Source organism: Oncorhynchus gorbuscha, linkage group LG10 (genome assembly GCF_021184085.1).
Source record: "Oncorhynchus gorbuscha isolate QuinsamMale2020 ecotype Even-year linkage group LG10, OgorEven_v1.0, whole genome shotgun sequence".
In the NCBI taxonomy this organism is placed as follows: Eukaryota; Metazoa; Chordata; class Actinopteri; order Salmoniformes; family Salmonidae; genus Oncorhynchus; species Oncorhynchus gorbuscha.
The window spans coordinates 98,922,959-98,940,595 of NC_060182.1; the positions used below are offsets into that span (position 1 = coordinate 98,922,959).

The 17,637-nt window shown below is 44.1% G+C and overlaps 1 protein-coding gene across 1 annotated transcript in view; it reads left to right on the top strand.

The window, feature by feature from the left end:
- ap5s1 (adaptor related protein complex 5 subunit sigma 1) overlaps positions 1-14,868 on the top strand; it is a 33,011-nt gene extending 18,143 nt beyond the window's left edge. Inside the window, exons 2-3 of the mRNA XM_046364669.1 lie at positions 9,812-10,103; positions 13,600-14,868. Coding sequence (XP_046220625.1) covers positions 9,812-10,103; positions 13,600-13,728 — 421 coding nt within the window. The 3' untranslated portion in view covers positions 13,729-14,868. The remainder of the gene's footprint in view (positions 1-9,811; positions 10,104-13,599) is intronic.
- The last annotated feature ends 2,769 nt before the right edge of the window (positions 14,869-17,637 follow it).

The window sequence follows — 17,637 nt, forward strand, 5'->3', positions numbered from 1 at the left end:
TGTTCTATATAGGGAATAGGGCTCTGGTCAACAGTAGTGTTCTATATAGGGAATAGGGTCCTGGTCAACAGTAGTGTTCTATATAGGGAATAGGGCTCTGGTCAACAGTAGTGTTCTATATAGGGAATAGGGCTCTGGTCAACAGTAGTGTTCTATATAGGGAATAGGGTCCTGGTCAACAGTAGTGTTCTATATAGGGAATAGGGCTCTGGTCAACAGTAGTGTTCTATATAGGGAATAGGGCTCTGGTCAACAGTAGTGTTCTATATAGGGAATAGGGTCCTGGTCAACAGTAGTGTTCTATATAGGGAATAGGGCTCTGGTCAACAGTAGTGTTCTATATAGGGAATAGGGCTCTGGTCAACAGTAGTGTTCTATATAGGGAATAGGGCTCTGGTCAACAGTAGTGTTCTATATAGGGAATAGGGCTCTGGTCAACAGTAGTGTTCTATATAGGGAATAGGGCCCTGGTCAACAGTAGTGTTCTATATAGGGAATAGGGTCCTGGTCAACAGTAGTGTTCTATATAGGGAATAGGGCTCTGGTCTACAGTAGTGTTCTATATAGGGAATAGGGTCCTGGTCTACAGTAGTGTTCTATATAGGGTCCTGGTCAACAGTAGTGTTCTATATAGGGTCCTGGTCTACAGTAGTGTTCTATATAGGGAATAGGGCTCTGGTCTACAGTAGTGTTCTATATAGGGTCCTGGTCAACAGTAGTGTTCTATATAGGGTCCTGGTCAACAGTAGTGTTCTATATAGGGAATAGGGCTCTGGTCTACAGTAGTGTTCTATATAGGGTCCTGGTCAACAGTAGTGTTCTATATAGGGTCCTGGTCTACAGTAGTGTTCTATATAGGGAATAGGGTCCTGGTCTACAGTAGTGTTCTATATAGGGAATAGGGTCCTGGTCTACAGTAGTGTTCTATATAGGGTCCTGGTCTACAGTAGTGTTCTATATAGGGAATAGGGTCCTGGTCTACAGTAGTGTTCTATATAGGGTCCTGGTCTACAGTAGTGTTCTATATAGGGAATAGGGTCCTGGTCTACAGTAGTGTTCTATATAGGGAATAGGGCTCTGGTCAACAGTAGTGTTCTATATAGGGAATAGGGCTCTGGTCAACAGTAGTGTTCTATATAGGGAATAGGGCTCTGGTCAACAGTAGTGTTCTATATAGGGAATAGGGCTCTGGTCTACAGTAGTGTTCTATATAGGGTCCTGGTCAACAGTAGTGTTCTATATAGGGTCCTGGTCTACAGTAGTGTTCTATATAGGGAATAGGGTCCTGGTCTACAGTAGTGTTCTATATAGGGTCCTGGTCTACAGTAGTGTTCTATATAGGGAATAGGGTCCTGGTCTACAGTAGTGTTCTATATAGGGTCCTGGTCTACAGTAGTGTTCTATATAGGGAATAGGGTCCTGGTCTACAGTAGTGTTCTATATAGGGTCCTGGTCTACAGTAGTGTTCTATATAGGGAATAGGGTCCTGGTCTACAGTAGTGTTCTATATAGGGAATAGGGCTCTGGTCAACAGTAGTGTTCTATATAGGGAATAGGGCTCTGGTCAACAGTAGTGTTCTATATAGGGAATAGGGCTCTGGTCAACAGTAGTGTTCTATATAGGGAATAGGGTCCTGGTCTACAGTAGTGTTCTATATAGGGAATAGGGCTCTGGTCAACAGTAGTGTTCTATATAGGGAATAGGGCTCTGGTCAACAGTAGTGTTCTATATAGGGAATAGGGTCCTGGTCTACAGTAGTGTTCTATATAGGGAATAGGGCTCTGGTCAACAGTAGTGTTCTATATAGGGAATAGGGCTCTGGTCAACAGTAGTGTTCTATATAGGGAATAGGGTCCTGGTCTACAGTAGTGTTCTATATAGGGTCCTGGTCTACAGTAGTGTTCTATATAGGGAATAGGGCTCTGGTCAACAGTAGTGTTCTATATAGGGAATAGGGTCCTGGTCAACAGTAGTGTTCTATATAGGGAATAGGGCTCTGGTCAACAGTAGTGTTCTATATAGGGTCCTGGTCAACAGTAGTGTTCTATATAGGGTCCTGGTCAACAGTAGTGTTCTATATAGGGTCCTGGTCAACAGTAGTGTTCTATATAGGGTCCTGGTCTACTGGTCATATAGGGTCCTGGTCAACAGTAGTGTTCTATATAGGGAATAGGGCTCTGGTCAACAGTAGTGTTCTATATAGGGTCAGTCAACAGTGTTCTATATAGGGTCCTGGTCTACAGTAGTGTTCTATATAGGGTCCTGGTCAACAGTAGTGTTCTATATAGGGTCCTGGTCAACAGTAGTGTTCTATATAGGGTCCTGGTCTACAGTAGTGTTCTATATAGGGTCCTGGTCAACAGTAGTGTTCTATATAGGGAATAGGGCTCTGGTCAACAGTAGTGTTCTATATAGGGTCCTGGTCAACAGTAGTGTTCTATATAGGGTCCTGGTCAACAGTAGTGTTCTATATAGGGTCCTGGTCAACAGTAGTGTTCTATATAGGGTCCTGGTCAACAGTAGTGTTCTATATAGGGAATAGGGCTCTGGTCAACAGTAGTGTTCTATATAGGGAATAGAGCTCTGGTCAACAGTAGTGTTCTATATAGGGTCCTGGTCAACAGTAGTGTTCTATATAGGGTCCTGGTCTACAGTAGTGTTCTATATAGGGTCCTGGTCAACAGTAGTGTTCTATATAGGGAATAGGGCTCTGGTCAACAGTAGTGTTCTATATAGGGTCCTGGTCAACAGTAGTGTTCTATATAGGGTCCTGGTCTACAGTAGTGTTCTATATAGGGTCCTGGTCAACAGTAGTGTTCTATATAGGGTCCTGGTCAACAGTAGTGTTCTATATAGGGTCCTGGTCTACAGTAGTGTTCTATATAGGGTCCTGGTCAACAGTAGTGTTCTATATAGGGAATAGGGCTCTGGTCAACAGTAGTGTTCTATATAGGGTCCTGGTCAACAGTAGTGTTCTATATAGGGTCCTGGTCAACAGTAGTGTTCTATATAGGGCCCTGGTCAACAGTAGTGTTCTATATAGGGTCCTGGTCTACAGTAGTGTTCTATATAGGGTCCTGGTCAACAGTAGTGTTCTATATAGGGAATAGGGCTCTGGTCAACAGTAGTGTTCTATATAGGGTCCTGGTCAACAGTAGTGTTCTATATAGGGTCCTGGTCAACAGTAGTGTTCTATATAGGGCCCTGGTCAACAGTAGTGTTCTATATAGGGTCCTGGTCTACAGTAGTGTTCTATATAGGGTCCTGGTCAACAGTAGTGTTCTATATAGGGTCCTGGTCAACAGTAGTCTTCTATATAGGGTCCTGGTCTACAGTAGTGTTCTATATAGGGTCCTGGTCAACAGTAGTGTTCTATATAGGGTCCTGGTCTACAGTAGTGTTCTATATAGGGTCCTGGTCAACAGTAGTGTTCTATATAGGGTCCTGGTCAACAGTAGTGTTCTATATAGGGTCCTGGTCTACAGTAGTGTTCTATATAGGGTCCTGGTCAACAGTAGTGTTCTATATAGGGAATAGGGCTCTGGTCAACAGTAGTGTTCTATATAGGGAATAGGGTCCTGGTCTACAGTAGTGTTCTATATAGGGTCCTGGTCAACAGTAGTGTTCTATATAGGGTCCTGGTCAACAGTAGTGTTCTATATAGGGTCCTGGTCAACAGTAGTGTTCTATATAGGGAATAGGGCTCTGGTCAACAGTAGTGTTCTATATAGGGTCCTGGTCTACAGTAGTGTTCTATATAGGGAATAGGGCCCTGGTCTACAGTAGTGTTCTATATAGGGTCCTGGTCAACAGTAGTGTTCTATATAGGGAATAGGGCTCTGGTCAACAGTAGTGTTCTATATAGGGAATAGGGTCCTGGTCTACAGTAGTGTTCTATATAGGGTCCTGGTCAACAGTAGTGTTCTATATAGGGTCCTGGTCAACAGTAGTGTTCTATATAGGGTCCTGGTCAACAGTAGTGTTCTATATAGGGTCCTGGTCTACAGTAGTGTTCTATATAGGGTCCTGGTCAACAGTAGTGTTCTATATAGGGAATAGGGTCCTGGTCAACAGTAGTGTTCTATATAGGGCCCTGGTCAACAGTAGTGTTCTATATAGGGTCCTGGTCAACAGTAGTGTTCTATATAGGGTCCTGGTCAACAGTAGTGTTCTATATAGGGAATAGGGTCCTGGTCAACAGTAGTGTTCTATATAGGGAATAGGGTCCTGGTCAACAGTAGTGTTCTATATAGGGTCCTGGTCAACAGTAGTGTTCTATATAGGGTCCTGGTCAACAGTAGTGTTCTATATAGGGAATAGGGTCCTGGTCAACAGTAGTGTTCTATATAGGGTCCTGGTCAACAGTAGTGTTCTATATAGGGTCCTGGTCAACAGTAGTGTTCTATATAGGGAATAGGGCCCTGGTCAACAGTAGTGTTCTATATAGGGAATAGGGTCCTGGTCAACAGTAGTGTTCTATATAGGGCCCTGGTCAACAGTAGTGTTCTATATAGGGTCCTGGTCAACAGTAGTGTTCTATATAGGGTCCTGGTCAACAGTAGTGTTCTATATAGGGTCCTGGTCAACAGTAGTGTTCTATATAGGGTCCTGGTCAACAGTAGTGTTCTATATAGGGAATAGGGCTCTGGTCAACAGTAGTGTTCTATATAGGGTCCTGGTCAACAGTAGTGTTCTATATAGGGAATAGGGCTCTGGTCAACAGTAGTGTTCTATATAGGGCCCTGGTCAACAGTAGTGTTCTATATAGGGTCCTGGTCAACAGTAGTGTTCTATATAGGGTCCTGGTCAACAGTAGTGTTCTATATAGGGTCCTGGTCAACAGTAGTGTTCTATATAGGGTCCTGGTCAACAGTAGTGTTCTATATAGGGTCCTGGTCAACAGTAGTGTTCTATATAGGGTCCTGGTCAACAGTAGTGTTCTATATAGGGTCCTGGTCAACAGTAGTGTTCTATATAGGGAATAGGGCTCTGGTCAACAGTAGTGTTCTATATAGGGAATAGGGCTCTGGTCTACAGTAGTGTTCTATATAGGGTCCTGGTCAACAGTAGTGTTCTATATAGGGTCCTGGTCAACAGTAGTGTTCTATATAGGGTCCTGGTCAACAGTAGTGTTCTATATAGGGTCCTGGTCTACAGTAGTGTTCTATATAGGGTCCTGGTCAACAGTAGTGTTCTATATAGGGAATAGGGTCCTGGTCAACAGTAGTGTTCTATATAGGGCCCTGGTCAACAGTAGTGTTCTATATAGGGTCCTGGTCAACAGTAGTGTTCTATATAGGGTCATGGTCAACAGTAGTGTTCTATATAGGGAATAGGGTCCTGGTCAACAGTAGTGTTCTATATAGGGAATAGGGTCCTGGTCAACAGTAGTGTTCTATATAGGGTCCTGGTCAACAGTAGTGTTCTATATAGGGTCCTGGTCAACAGTAGTGTTCTATATAGGGAATAGGGTCCTGGTCAACAGTAGTGTTCTATATAGGGTCCTGGTCAACAGTAGTGTTCTATATAGGGTCCTGGTCAACAGTAGTGTTCTATATAGGGCTCTGGTCAACAGTAGTGTTCTATATAGGGTCCTGGTCAACAGTAGTGTTCTATATAGGGTCCTGTCTACAGTAGTGTTCTATATAGGGAATAGGGCCCTGGTCAACAGTAGTGTTCTATATAGGGTCCTGGTCTACAGTAGTGTTCTATATAGGGTCCTGGTCTACAGTAGTGTTCTATATAGGGTCCTGGTCTACAGTAGTGTTCTATATAGGGTCCTGGTCAACAGTACTGTTCTATATAGGGTCCTGGTCAACAGTACTGTTCTATATAGGGTCCTGGTCTACAGTAGTGTTCTATATAGGGCCCTGGTCAACAGTAGTGTTCTATATAGGGAATAGGGCTCTGGTCAACAGTAGTGTTCTAATGGTCCTTCTGTAGCTCAGTTGGTAGAGCATGGCGCTTGTAACGCCAGGGTAGTGGGTTCGATCCCCGGGACCACCCATACGTAGAATGTATGCACACATGACTGTAAGTCGCTTTGGATAAAAGCGTCTGCTAAATGGCATATATTATATAGGGTCCTGGTCAACAGTAGTGTACTATATAGGGAATAGGGCTCTGGTCAACAGTAGTGTTCTATATAGGGAATAGGGTCCTGGTCAACAGTAGTGTTCTATATAGGGAATAGGGCCCTGGTCAACAGTAGTGTTCTATATAGGGTCCTGGTCAACAGTAGTGTTCTATATAGGGAATAGGGTCCTGGTCTACAGTAGTGTTCTATATAGGGCCCTGGTCTACAGTAGTGTTCTATTTAGGGAATAGGGTCCTGGTCTACAGTAGTGTTCTATATAGGGCCCTGGTCTACAGTAGTGTTCTATATAGGGCCCTGGTCTACAGTAGTGTTCTATATAGGGCCCTGGTCTACAGTAGTGTTCTATATAGGGTCCTGGTCTACAGTAGTGTTCTATATACGGTCCTGGTCTACAGTAGTGTTCTATATAGGGAATAGGGTCCTGGTCAACAGTAGTGTTCTATATAGGGTCCTGGTCTACAGTAGTGTTCTATATAGGGTCCTGGTCTACAGTAGTGTTCTATATATGGTCCTGGTCTACAGTAGTGTTCTATATAGGGAATAGGGTCCTGGTCAACAGTAGTGTTCTATATAGGGTCCTGGTCTACAGTAGTGTTCTATATAGGGAATAGGGCCCTGGTCAACAGTAGTGTTCTATATAGGGTCCTGGTCAACAGTAGTGTTCTATATAGGGTCCTGGTCAACAGTAGTGTTCTATATAGGGTCCTGGTCTACAGTAGTGTTCTATATAGGGAATAGGGTCCTGGTCAACAGTAGTGTTCTATATAGGGTCCTGGTCAACAGTAGTGTTCTATATAGGGTCCTGGTCTACAGTAGTGTTCTATATACGGTCCTGGTCTACAGTAGTGTTCTATATAGGGAATAGGGTCCTGGTCTACAGTAGTGTTCTATATAGGGTCCTGGTCAACAGTAGTGTTCTATATAGGGTCCTGGTCTACAGTAGTGTTCTATATAGGGTCCTGGTCTACAGTAGTGTTCTATATAGGGTCCTGGTCTACAGTAGTGTTCTATATAGGGTCCTGGTCTACAGTAGTGTTATATATAGGGTCCTGGTCTACAGTAGTGTTCTATATAGGGTCCTGGTCAACAGTACTGTTCTATATAGGGTCCGGGTCAACAGTACTGTTCTATATAGGGTCCTGGTCTACAGTAGTGTTCTATATAGGGTCCTGGTCTACAGTAGTGTTCTATATAGGGTCCTGGTCTACAGTAGTGTTCTATATAGGGCCCTGGTCAACAGTAGTGTTCTATATAGGGAATAGGGCTCTGGTCAACAGTAGTGTTCTATATAGGGTCCTGGTCAACAGTAGTGTACTATATAGGGAATAGGGCTCTGGTCAACAGTAGTGTTCTATATAGGGTCCTGGTCAACAGTAGTGTTCTATATAGGGCTCTGGTCAACAGTAGTGTTCTATATAGGGTCCTGGTCTACAGTAGTGTTCTATATAGGGCTCTGGTCAACAGTAGTGTTCTATATAGGGTCCTGGTCTACAGTAGTGTTCTATATAGGGCTCTGGTCAACAGTAGTGTTCTATATAGGGTCCTGGTCTACAGTAGTGTTCTATATAGGGCTCTGGTCAACAGTAGTGTTCTATATAGGGTCCTGGTCTACAGTAGTGTTCTATATAGGGCTCTGGTCAACAGTAGTGTTCTATATAGGGTCCTGGTCAACAGTAGTGTTCTATATAGGGTCCTGGTCTACAGTAGTGTTCTATATAGGGTCCTGGTCTACAGTAGTGTTCTATATAGGGCTCTGGTCAACAGTAGTGTTCTATATAGGGTCCTGGTCAACAGTAGTGTTCTATATAGGGAATAGGGCCCTGGTCTACAGTAGTGTTCTAAATAGGGTCCTGGTCAACAGTAGTGTTCTATATAGGGCTCTGGTCAACAGTAGTGTTCTATATAGGGCTCTGGTCAACAGTAGTGTTCTATATAGGGTCCTGGTCTACAGTAGTGTTCTATATAGGGTCCTGGTCTACAGTAGTGTTCTATATAGGGAATAGGGCCCCGGTCAACAGTAGTGTTCTATATAGGGTCCTGGTCTACAGTAGTGTTCTATATACGGTCCTGGTCTACAGTAGTGTTCTATATAGGGAATAGGGTCCTGGTCTACAGTAGTGTTCTATATAGGGTCCTGGTCAACAGTAGTGTTCTATATAGGGTCCTGGTCTACAGTAGTGTTCTATATAGGGTCCTGGTCTACAGTAGTGTTCTATATAGGGTCCTGGTCTACAGTAGTGTTCTATATAGGGTCCTGGTCAACAGTAGTGTTCTATATAGGGTCCTGGTCTACAGTAGTGTTCTATATAGGGTCCTGGTCTACAGTAGTGTTCTATATAGGGTCCTGGTCAACAGTAGTGTTCTATATAGGGTCCTGGTCTACAGTAGTGTTCTATATAGGGTCCTGGTCTACAGTAGTGTTCTATATAGGGTCCTGGTCTACAGTAGTGTTCTATATAGGGAATAGGGTCCTGGTCAACAGTAGTGTTCTATATAGGGAATAGGGTCCTGGTCAACAGTAGTGTTCTATATAGGGAATAGGGTTCCATAGGGCCCTGGTCAACAGTAGTGTTCTATATAGGGCCCTGGTCTACAGTAGTGTACTATATAGGGTTCTGGTCTACAGTAGTGTTCTATATAGGGTCCTGGTCTACAGTAGTGTTCTATATAGGGTCCTGGTCTACAGTAGTGTTCTATATAGGGTCCTGGTCTACAGTAGTGTTCTATATAGGGTCCTGGTCTACAGTAGTGTTCTATATAGGGTCCTGGTCAACAGTAGTGTTCTATATAGGGTCCTGGTCTACAGTAGTGTTCTATATAGGGTCCTGGTCTACAGTAGTGTTTTATATAGGGAATAGGGTGCCAGTTGGTAGGAAACATTCCCCCTGTGTTATGTTCTGCCTTCACTACGCCCAAGGCTATACATTCCTACCGCCAGCGGCGAGGGGAGTTTACAATTCAAGACGTGATTTGCATTGCTGGGTGGGTAGCCCACACTCATAACCTACACATATATCAACATAAGTGGCGACAGGAAGTAGGCGCGCTGCTGGCTTGATGTTGAAAAAAGCCTCCAACTAGCAGCTGTTGTGTGGTGGCCGGTGGGGAGGAGGGCTGCTGCTTGACAGAGTTGGCTATCGCTGGCTCCCTGTGAATGACACGATGGGTGAAAAAGTTGTCGCTCGACTACTGGAGGGACACCGGCTCTCCCGAGGGCTTGTTGCTAACTGTCTGTGTCGACCAAACTATCTCTCTCTTTCCATAATACCATCTCTGTCTCTCAGGCAGGTGTGTAGTACAGTGACCCAGTCCGGTGTTGCTCATGCCAGGTGTTGCTAGCAGGTATAATAACTCTCTCTCTCTACTCCATCCCTCTCTCTACTCCATCCCTCTCTCTACTCCATCCCTCTCTCTACTCCATCCCTCTCTCTACTCCATCCCTCTCACTACTCCATCCCTCTCTACTCCATCCCTCTCTCTACTCCATCCCTCTCACTACTCCATCCCTCTCTACTCCATCCCTCTCTCTACTCCATCCCTCTCTCTACTCCATCTCTCTCTCTACTCCATCCCTCTCTCTACTCCATCCCTCTCTCTACTCCATCCCTCTCTACTCCATCCCTCTCTACTCCATCTCTCTCTCTACTCCATCCCTCTCTCTACTCCATCCCTCTCTCTACTCCATCCCTCTCTCTACTCCATCTCTCTCTCAGGCAGGTGCGTAGTGCAGTGACCCTGTCCCGTGAGGCGTCAGGCCGGGTGTTGGTAGAGACCGTACTGGGAGAAGAGCTGGTGGCTCTCCAAGAGGCTGACAGCGGGGTTCAGCGGCTGGGGAGGGGAGAGCCCTGGGCTGGGGAGAGGAGTGCTCTGTGGCTGGGGGTCCAGAGCCTAGCCTTCACCCTGGTCACTGAGCCCCATGAGAACCTGCTTCTGGCTGAAGGGACCCTGAAGAGCATCACCAGACACTGTCTGGAACATCTACGCATGCTGGGGACGGGGAGTGAGGTGAGAGATGTGGGTCCTAGCCTTCACCCTGGTCACTGGGTCCTAGCCTTCACCCTGGCCACTGGGTCCTAGCCTTCACCCTGGCCACTGGGTCCTAGCCTTCACCCTGGCCACTGTGTCCTAGTCTTCACCCTGGCCACTGGGTCCTAGCCTTCACCCTGCTCACTGGGTCCTAGCCTTCACCCTGGCCACTGGGTCCTAGCCTTCACCCTGGCCACTGGGTCCTAGCCATCACCCTGGCCACTGGGTCCTAGCCATCACCCTGGCCACTGGGTCCTAGCCATCACCCTGTCCACTGGGTCCTAGCCTTCACCCTGGCCACTGGGTCCTAGCCTTCACCCTGGCTACTGGGTCCTAGCCATCACCCTGGCCACTGGGTCCTAGCCATCACCCTGGCCACTGGGTCCTAGCCATCACCCTGTCCACTGGGTCCTAGCCTTCACCCTGGCCACTGGGTCCTAGCCTTCACCCTGGCCACTCGGTCCTAGCCATCACCCTGGCCACTGGGTCCTAGCCATCACCCTGGCCACTGGGTCCTAGCCATCACCCTGTCCACTGGGTCCTAGCCATCACCCTGCTCACTTGGGGAACAAATAGTTTAAAAAAAATAACAATCTTTGCAAATGTATAAAATAAAAAACGGTATTATTCAGAATCTCTGCTATGAGACTCTAAATTGAGCTCAGGTGCATCCTGTTTCCATTGATCATCCTTGAGATGTTTCTACAACTTTTTATTTATTTATTTAATTTCACCTTTATTTAACCAGGTAGGCTAGTTGAGAACAAGTTCTCATTTACAACTGTGACCTGGCCAAGATAAAGCAAAGCAGTTCGACACATACAACAACACAGAGTTACACATGGAATAAACAAAACATACAGTCAATTATACAGTTGAAAAATCTATATACTGTGTGTGCAAATGAGGAGGATAAGGGAGGTAAGGCAATAAATTGGCCATAGCGGTGAGATAATTCCGATTTAGCAATTAAATATTGGAGTGATAGATGAGTGTGCAAGTAGAGATACTGGGGTGCAAAAAATCTATAACCGTATGGGGATGAGGTATTTAGATGGGCTATTTACAGATGGGCTATGTGCAGTGATCTGTGAGCTGCTCTGACAGCTGGTGCTTAAAGTTAGTGAGGGAGATATGAGTCTCCAGCTTCAGTGAGTTTTGCAATTCATTCCAGTCATTGACAGCAGAGAACTGTAAGGAAAGGCGGCCAAAGGAGGAATTGGCTTTGGGGGTGACCAGTGAAATATACCTGTTTGAGCACGTGCTACAGGTGACCAGTGAGCTGAGATAAGGTGGGGCTTTACCAATCAATCAGTCAACTTGATTGGAGTCCAACTATGATAAGTTAAATTGATTGGACATGATTTGGAAAGGCACACGCCTGTCTATATAAGGTCCCACAGTTGACAATGCATGTCAGAGCAAAAACCAAGCCATGAGGTGGAAGGAATTACTCTTAGAGCTCTGAGACAGGATTGTGTCAAGGGAATCAAAATAAGGTCCCCAAGACATTCTTAAATTGAAGAAGTATGGAACCACCAAGACTGGCCACCGGCCAAACTGAGCAATCAGGGGAGAAGGGCCTTGGTCAGGGAGGTGACCAAGAACCCAATGGTCACTCTGAACGAGCTCCAGAGTTCCTCTGTGGAGATGGGAGAACCTTCCAGAAGGATAACCATCTCTGCAGCACTCTACCAATCAGGCCTTTATGGTATAGTGGCCAGATGGAAGCCACTCGTCAGTACATGACAACCTGCTTGGAGTTTGCCAAAAGGTCCCTAAAGACTCTCAGACCATAAAAAACAAGATTCTCTGGTCTGATGAAACCAAGATTGAATTCTTTGGCCTGAATGCCAAGCGTCACGTCTGGAGGACACCTGGCACCATACCTACGGTGAAGCATGGTGGTGGCAGCATCATGCTGTTGGGATGTTTCTCAGCGGAAGGGACTGGGAGACTAGTCAGGATCGAGGAAATGATGAATGGAGCAAAGTGCAGAGAGATCCTTGATGAAAACCTGCCCCATAGCGCTTAAGACCTCAGACTGGGGCGAAGGTTCACCTTCCAACAGGGCAATGACCCTAAGCACACAGACAATACACCACAGGAGTGGCTTTGGGACAGGTCTCTGAATGTCTTTGAGTGGACCAGCCAGAGCCTCGACTTGATCCCGATCTAAGATCTCTGGAGAGACCTGAAAATAGCTGTGCAGCGACACTCCCCATCCAACCTGACAGAGCTTGAGAGGATCTGCAGAGAAGAATGGGAGTAACTCCCCAAATACAGTTTTGCCAAGCTTGTAGCGTCATACCCAAGAAGACTGGAGGCTGTAATCGCTGTCAAAGGTGCTTCAACAAAGTACTGAGTAAAGGGTCTGAAAACATAAATGTGATATTTCCAAAAATAATTTATACATAAATGTCTAGAAACCTGTTTTTTCTTTGTCATTGTGGGGTTTTGTGTGTAGATTAGTGTTTTTTTCCCCTGTCCAATTTAGAATAAGTAACACAATAAAATGTGGAAAAGTCTAGGGCTGTGAATACTGAATGTTCATTGTTTTGTCAAAAATTGCTAATTGACGCATAGGCAATATTCAAACCTTATCTCTGACTTTCAATCAAATTTTTGTCAGAACTGAGACGAAACCATTCAACTCAACACTTCTTTGACATTAATATTTGCGTTTAGAAGAGTGAGGCAGAGCTTTTAAGTGTTTCCAGGTATTGTGGTGACAGCATCATGTTATGGGTATGCTTGTCACTGACAGGGACTGGGGAGTTTGTCAGGATTGAAATAAATATATTAGTAAAGGGACAAAGTTAGAGAAAAACCTGCCTGTCTTCCTCTCAGATAAGTTTTTATTTCCCAGTGAGACAATTACGTAATGTTTAATGCCAAAGACACACCAGAATATTTTTCCCCCCAAGAGGTGTTGTGTGTTTCTGATGGGTACAGCAATCATTCCTGACTTAAATTTACTTTAAAATCTGAGAATATTTCTATCCCAACTAAATGTATTGAGCTTGGGTAATTTTGAGAAAAACACAAAATAATTGTTGCCCTTAGAGTTGTGCAAAGTTAGCACAATCGTATTCAAAATGATTCAAAGGTGTAATGGCTGCCAAAGGTGCTTCTATGAAGTATTAACTCCAGGCGGGTGAAGACATACGCATCTTCGTCGTCGTTTAAAAAAATATACAATTTGGAGAATATTTTTTATTTATTTAACTTTGAAAATGTGGTGTAGATCGATGAAAGGGAATTCATATTTTTCCCCCCTTTTAAGATGTAATTGAAAGGCAGCAAAATGTAGAAACTGCTAGGGTGTGTAAACTTTCACTGTAGCATTCTGGGGGTTTATTTCTCTCCAGACTGTTTGTTTTTAAGATCCTGGTTTCTCTGGAAGAAAGAGGAAGTATTTTGCACCAGTTGTGTTCTCTGCATGTGAACAATAAAAATTTGTTTTATTCTTCAGGTCCTGTTGAAGAGTGACCGTATCGATGTCCTGCTCCACCGTCTGTTACCACACGGTCAGCTGCTGTTCCTCAACCATCGCTTCACTCAGAGTCTGGAGAAAGAGCTGGCTAATTACATGGCCCAATGAGAGAGAAGGAGAGGATGGCGTATTATGCCAAAAAGAAGGTCTGAAAACGGCGAGTTGCCATCCAAACTTAAAAATAAAAACGAATAGCTTGTTGTTCAACTTAATGTTGAAAACATTTTTATTACGCCGCTCTCTAATGAACACTACCCTTGGAGAATAGGAGTGAACTACACGGACCTTCTTCTTCTCTCCTTTGGGATAGCACGGGCAAACAGGAAGTGGGTTGATACCACGGGCTAACAGGAAGTGAGTTGACCTGAGGGGTCCAGAACAGAAAGACACAACTATCCATCACACAGAGACTGTTATTGTCACAAAGCTGCATTCAATAATGGCCTGAAGAGTGTCTGAACTGTCTCTCTGTCTGTGACCTTGCCCATCCAGGAGATGGAAAATGAACCTTTGTGGCAGAGGTATATATTTGTCACGTGCTGAATACAACACGCCTTACTGGGCAATGCTTACTTACAAGCCGCCCTTTTAAGAAAAATAAGAGTTAAGAAAATATTTACTAATGTAAGGGGGAGTGGGGAGTGGGGGAGGGGGAAGGGGGGTCAATGCAAATAGTCCAGGTAGCCATTTGATGAACTGTTCAGCAGTCTGATGGCTCGGGGGTAGAAGCTGTTCAGGAGCCTTTTGGTCCCAGATATGGCGCTCCGGTACCGCTTGCCATGCTGTAGCAGAGAGAACAGTAGGACTTGGATGACTGGAGTCCTTGACAGTTTGTTGAGGCCTTCCTCTGACACCACCTGTGCTGTACCGGGGCGCCGGGGAACAGTGGGTTAGATCTCTAGAGATTGGTAGAGCTCTGTGTTGATTTTTGGTAGAGCTCTGTGTTGATTTTGGTAGAGCTCTGTGTTGATTTTGGTAGAGCTCTGTGTTGATTGGTAGAGCTCCGTGTTGATTGGTAGAGCTCCGTGTTGATTGGTAGAGCTCTGTGTTGATTGGTAGAGCTCTGTGTTGATTGGTAGAGCTCTGTGTTGATTGGTAGAGCTCTTTTCTTGTGTTACAGCTTGAATTTAAAATTGTATTAAATAGAGATTTTGTGTCACTGGTCTACACACAATACCCCATAATGTCAAAGTGGATTTTTATTTTATTTTTATTTTTTACAAATGAATTAAAAGTGAAAATCTGAAATGTCTTGAGTCAATAAGTATTCATCTCCTTTGTTATGGCAAGCCTAAATAAGTTCAGGAGTAAAAATGTGCTTAACAAGTCTCATAATAAGTTGCATGGACTCTGTGTGCAATAAGTGTATGGCATTATTTTTGAATGACTACCTCATCTCTGTACGCCACACAACATCTGTATGGAAAGCTATTTTTTTTTATTAAGTTGAACATTTGCACTTTATAACAATGTTATAGGACCAAGTTACACTTCTCAAAAAGCAACGAAATGGTGGCATGACCATTACTACTACATTACTACTACATTACTACTACATTACTACTACATTACTACTGCCATTACTACTGCCATTACTACTACATTACTACTACATTACTACTACATTACTACTACATTACTACTGCCATTACTACTACATTACTACTACATTACTACTGCCATTACTACTACATTACTACTACATTACTACTACATTACTACTACACTACTGCATTACTACTGCCATTACTACTACATTACTACTACATTACTACTACATTACTACTACATTACTACTGCCATTACTACTACATTACTACTACATTACTACTACATTACTACTGCCATTACTACTGCCATTACTACTACATTACTACTACATTACTACTACTTGCCTAGAGAGTTTTCAGCTATACTTTTCTGTTTATTTACCACCACAGACAGATGCTGGCACTAAGACCGCACTCAGTCAGCTCTATAAGGAAATAAGCCAACAGGAAACCACTCACCCAGAGGCGGCGCTCCTAGTGGCCGGAGACTTTAATGCAGGGAAACTTAAATCAGTTTTACCAAATCTCTATCAACATGTTAAATGTGCAACCAGAGGGAAAAAAAATTCTCAATCAACTTTACTCCACACATAGAGACACGTACAAAGCTCTCCCTCACCCTCCAATTGGTAAATCCGACCACAACTCTATCCTCCTGATTCCTGCTTACAAGCAAAAATTAAAGCAGGAAGCAGCAGTTACTCGTTCTATTACTGGCCAAAAGAAGCAGATGCTAAGCTATAGGTATATAGTTCTGCTATCATAGACTGGAACATGGCATTCTTCCGGTGGTATTGAGGAGTACACCAAATCAGTCACTGGCTTCATCAATAAGTGCACCATAGACCACCATAGTCCCTGTACCCAAGAACACAAAGGCAACCTGCCTAAATGACTACAGACCTGCAGCACTCACGTCCGTAGCCATGAAGTGCTTTGAAAGGTTGGTAATCGCTCACATCAACACCATTATCCCAGAAACCCTAGAGCCACTCCAATTTGCATACCGCCCAAACAGATCCACAGATGATGCAATCTCTATTGCTCTCCACACTGCCCTTTCCCACCTGGGCAAAAGGAACACCTATGTGAGAATGCTGTTCATTGACTACAGCTCAGCGTTCAACACCATAGTGCCATCAAAGCTCATCACTAAGCTAAGAACCCTGGGACTAAACACCTCCCTCTGCAACTGGATTCTGGTCTTCCTGATAGGCCGCCCCCAGGTGGTGAGGGTAGGTAGCAACGCATCTGCCACGCTGGTCCTCAACACGGGGGCCCCTCCTGTACTCCCTGTTCACCCACGACTGCATGGCCAGGCACGACTCAAACACCATCTTTAAATTTGCAGACGACACAACAGTGGTAGGCCTGATCACCGACAATGATGAGACAGCCTATAGGGAGGAAGTCAGAGACCTGGTGGTGTCAGAATAACAACCTATCCCTCAACGTAACCAAGACTAAGGATATTATTGTGGACGACAGGAAAAGGAGGACAGAGCACGCCATCATTCTCTGTTCATTCATTTTTATGGTTCATTGAACAAGCATGTTTAACCCCTTTACAACGAAGATCTGTGATCTTACAAATGATCTTTGAAAGACAGGGCCCTGAAAAGTGACACTTCTTTTTTTGTTTACTACCACTACTACTGCTACTACCACTACTACTAATACTACTGATACTACTACTACTACTACTACTGCTACTACCACTACTACTGCTACTACCACTACTACTACTACTACTACTACTGCTACTACCACTACTACTAATACTACTGATACTACTACTACTACTACTACTACTGATACTACTACTACTACTACTACTGATACTACTACTACTACTACTACTGCTACTACCACTACTACTAATACTACTGATACTACTAATACTACTACTACTACTACTACTACTACTACTACTACCACTACTACTGCTACTACTACTACTACTACTGCTACTACTACTAATACTACTAATACTACTGATACTACTACTAATACTACTGATACTACTGCTACTACCACTACTACTAATACTACTAATACTACTGATACTACTACTACTACTACTACTACTACTACTACTACCACTACTACTAATACTACTGATACTACTACTACTACTACTAATACTACTGATACTACTACTAATACTACTACTACTACTACCACTACTACTAATACTACTGATACTACTACTACTACTACTACCACTACTACTGATACTACTACTAATACTACTAATACTACTGATACTACTACTACTACCACTACTACTACTACTACTACTGCTACTACCACTACTACTAATACTACTGATACTACTACTACTACTACTACTACTACTGATACTACTGCTGCTGCTACTGCTACTGCTGCTGCTGATACTGCTGCTGCTGCTGCTGCTGCTGCTGCTGCTGCTACTGCTGCTGCTGCTGCTGCTGCTGCTGCTGCT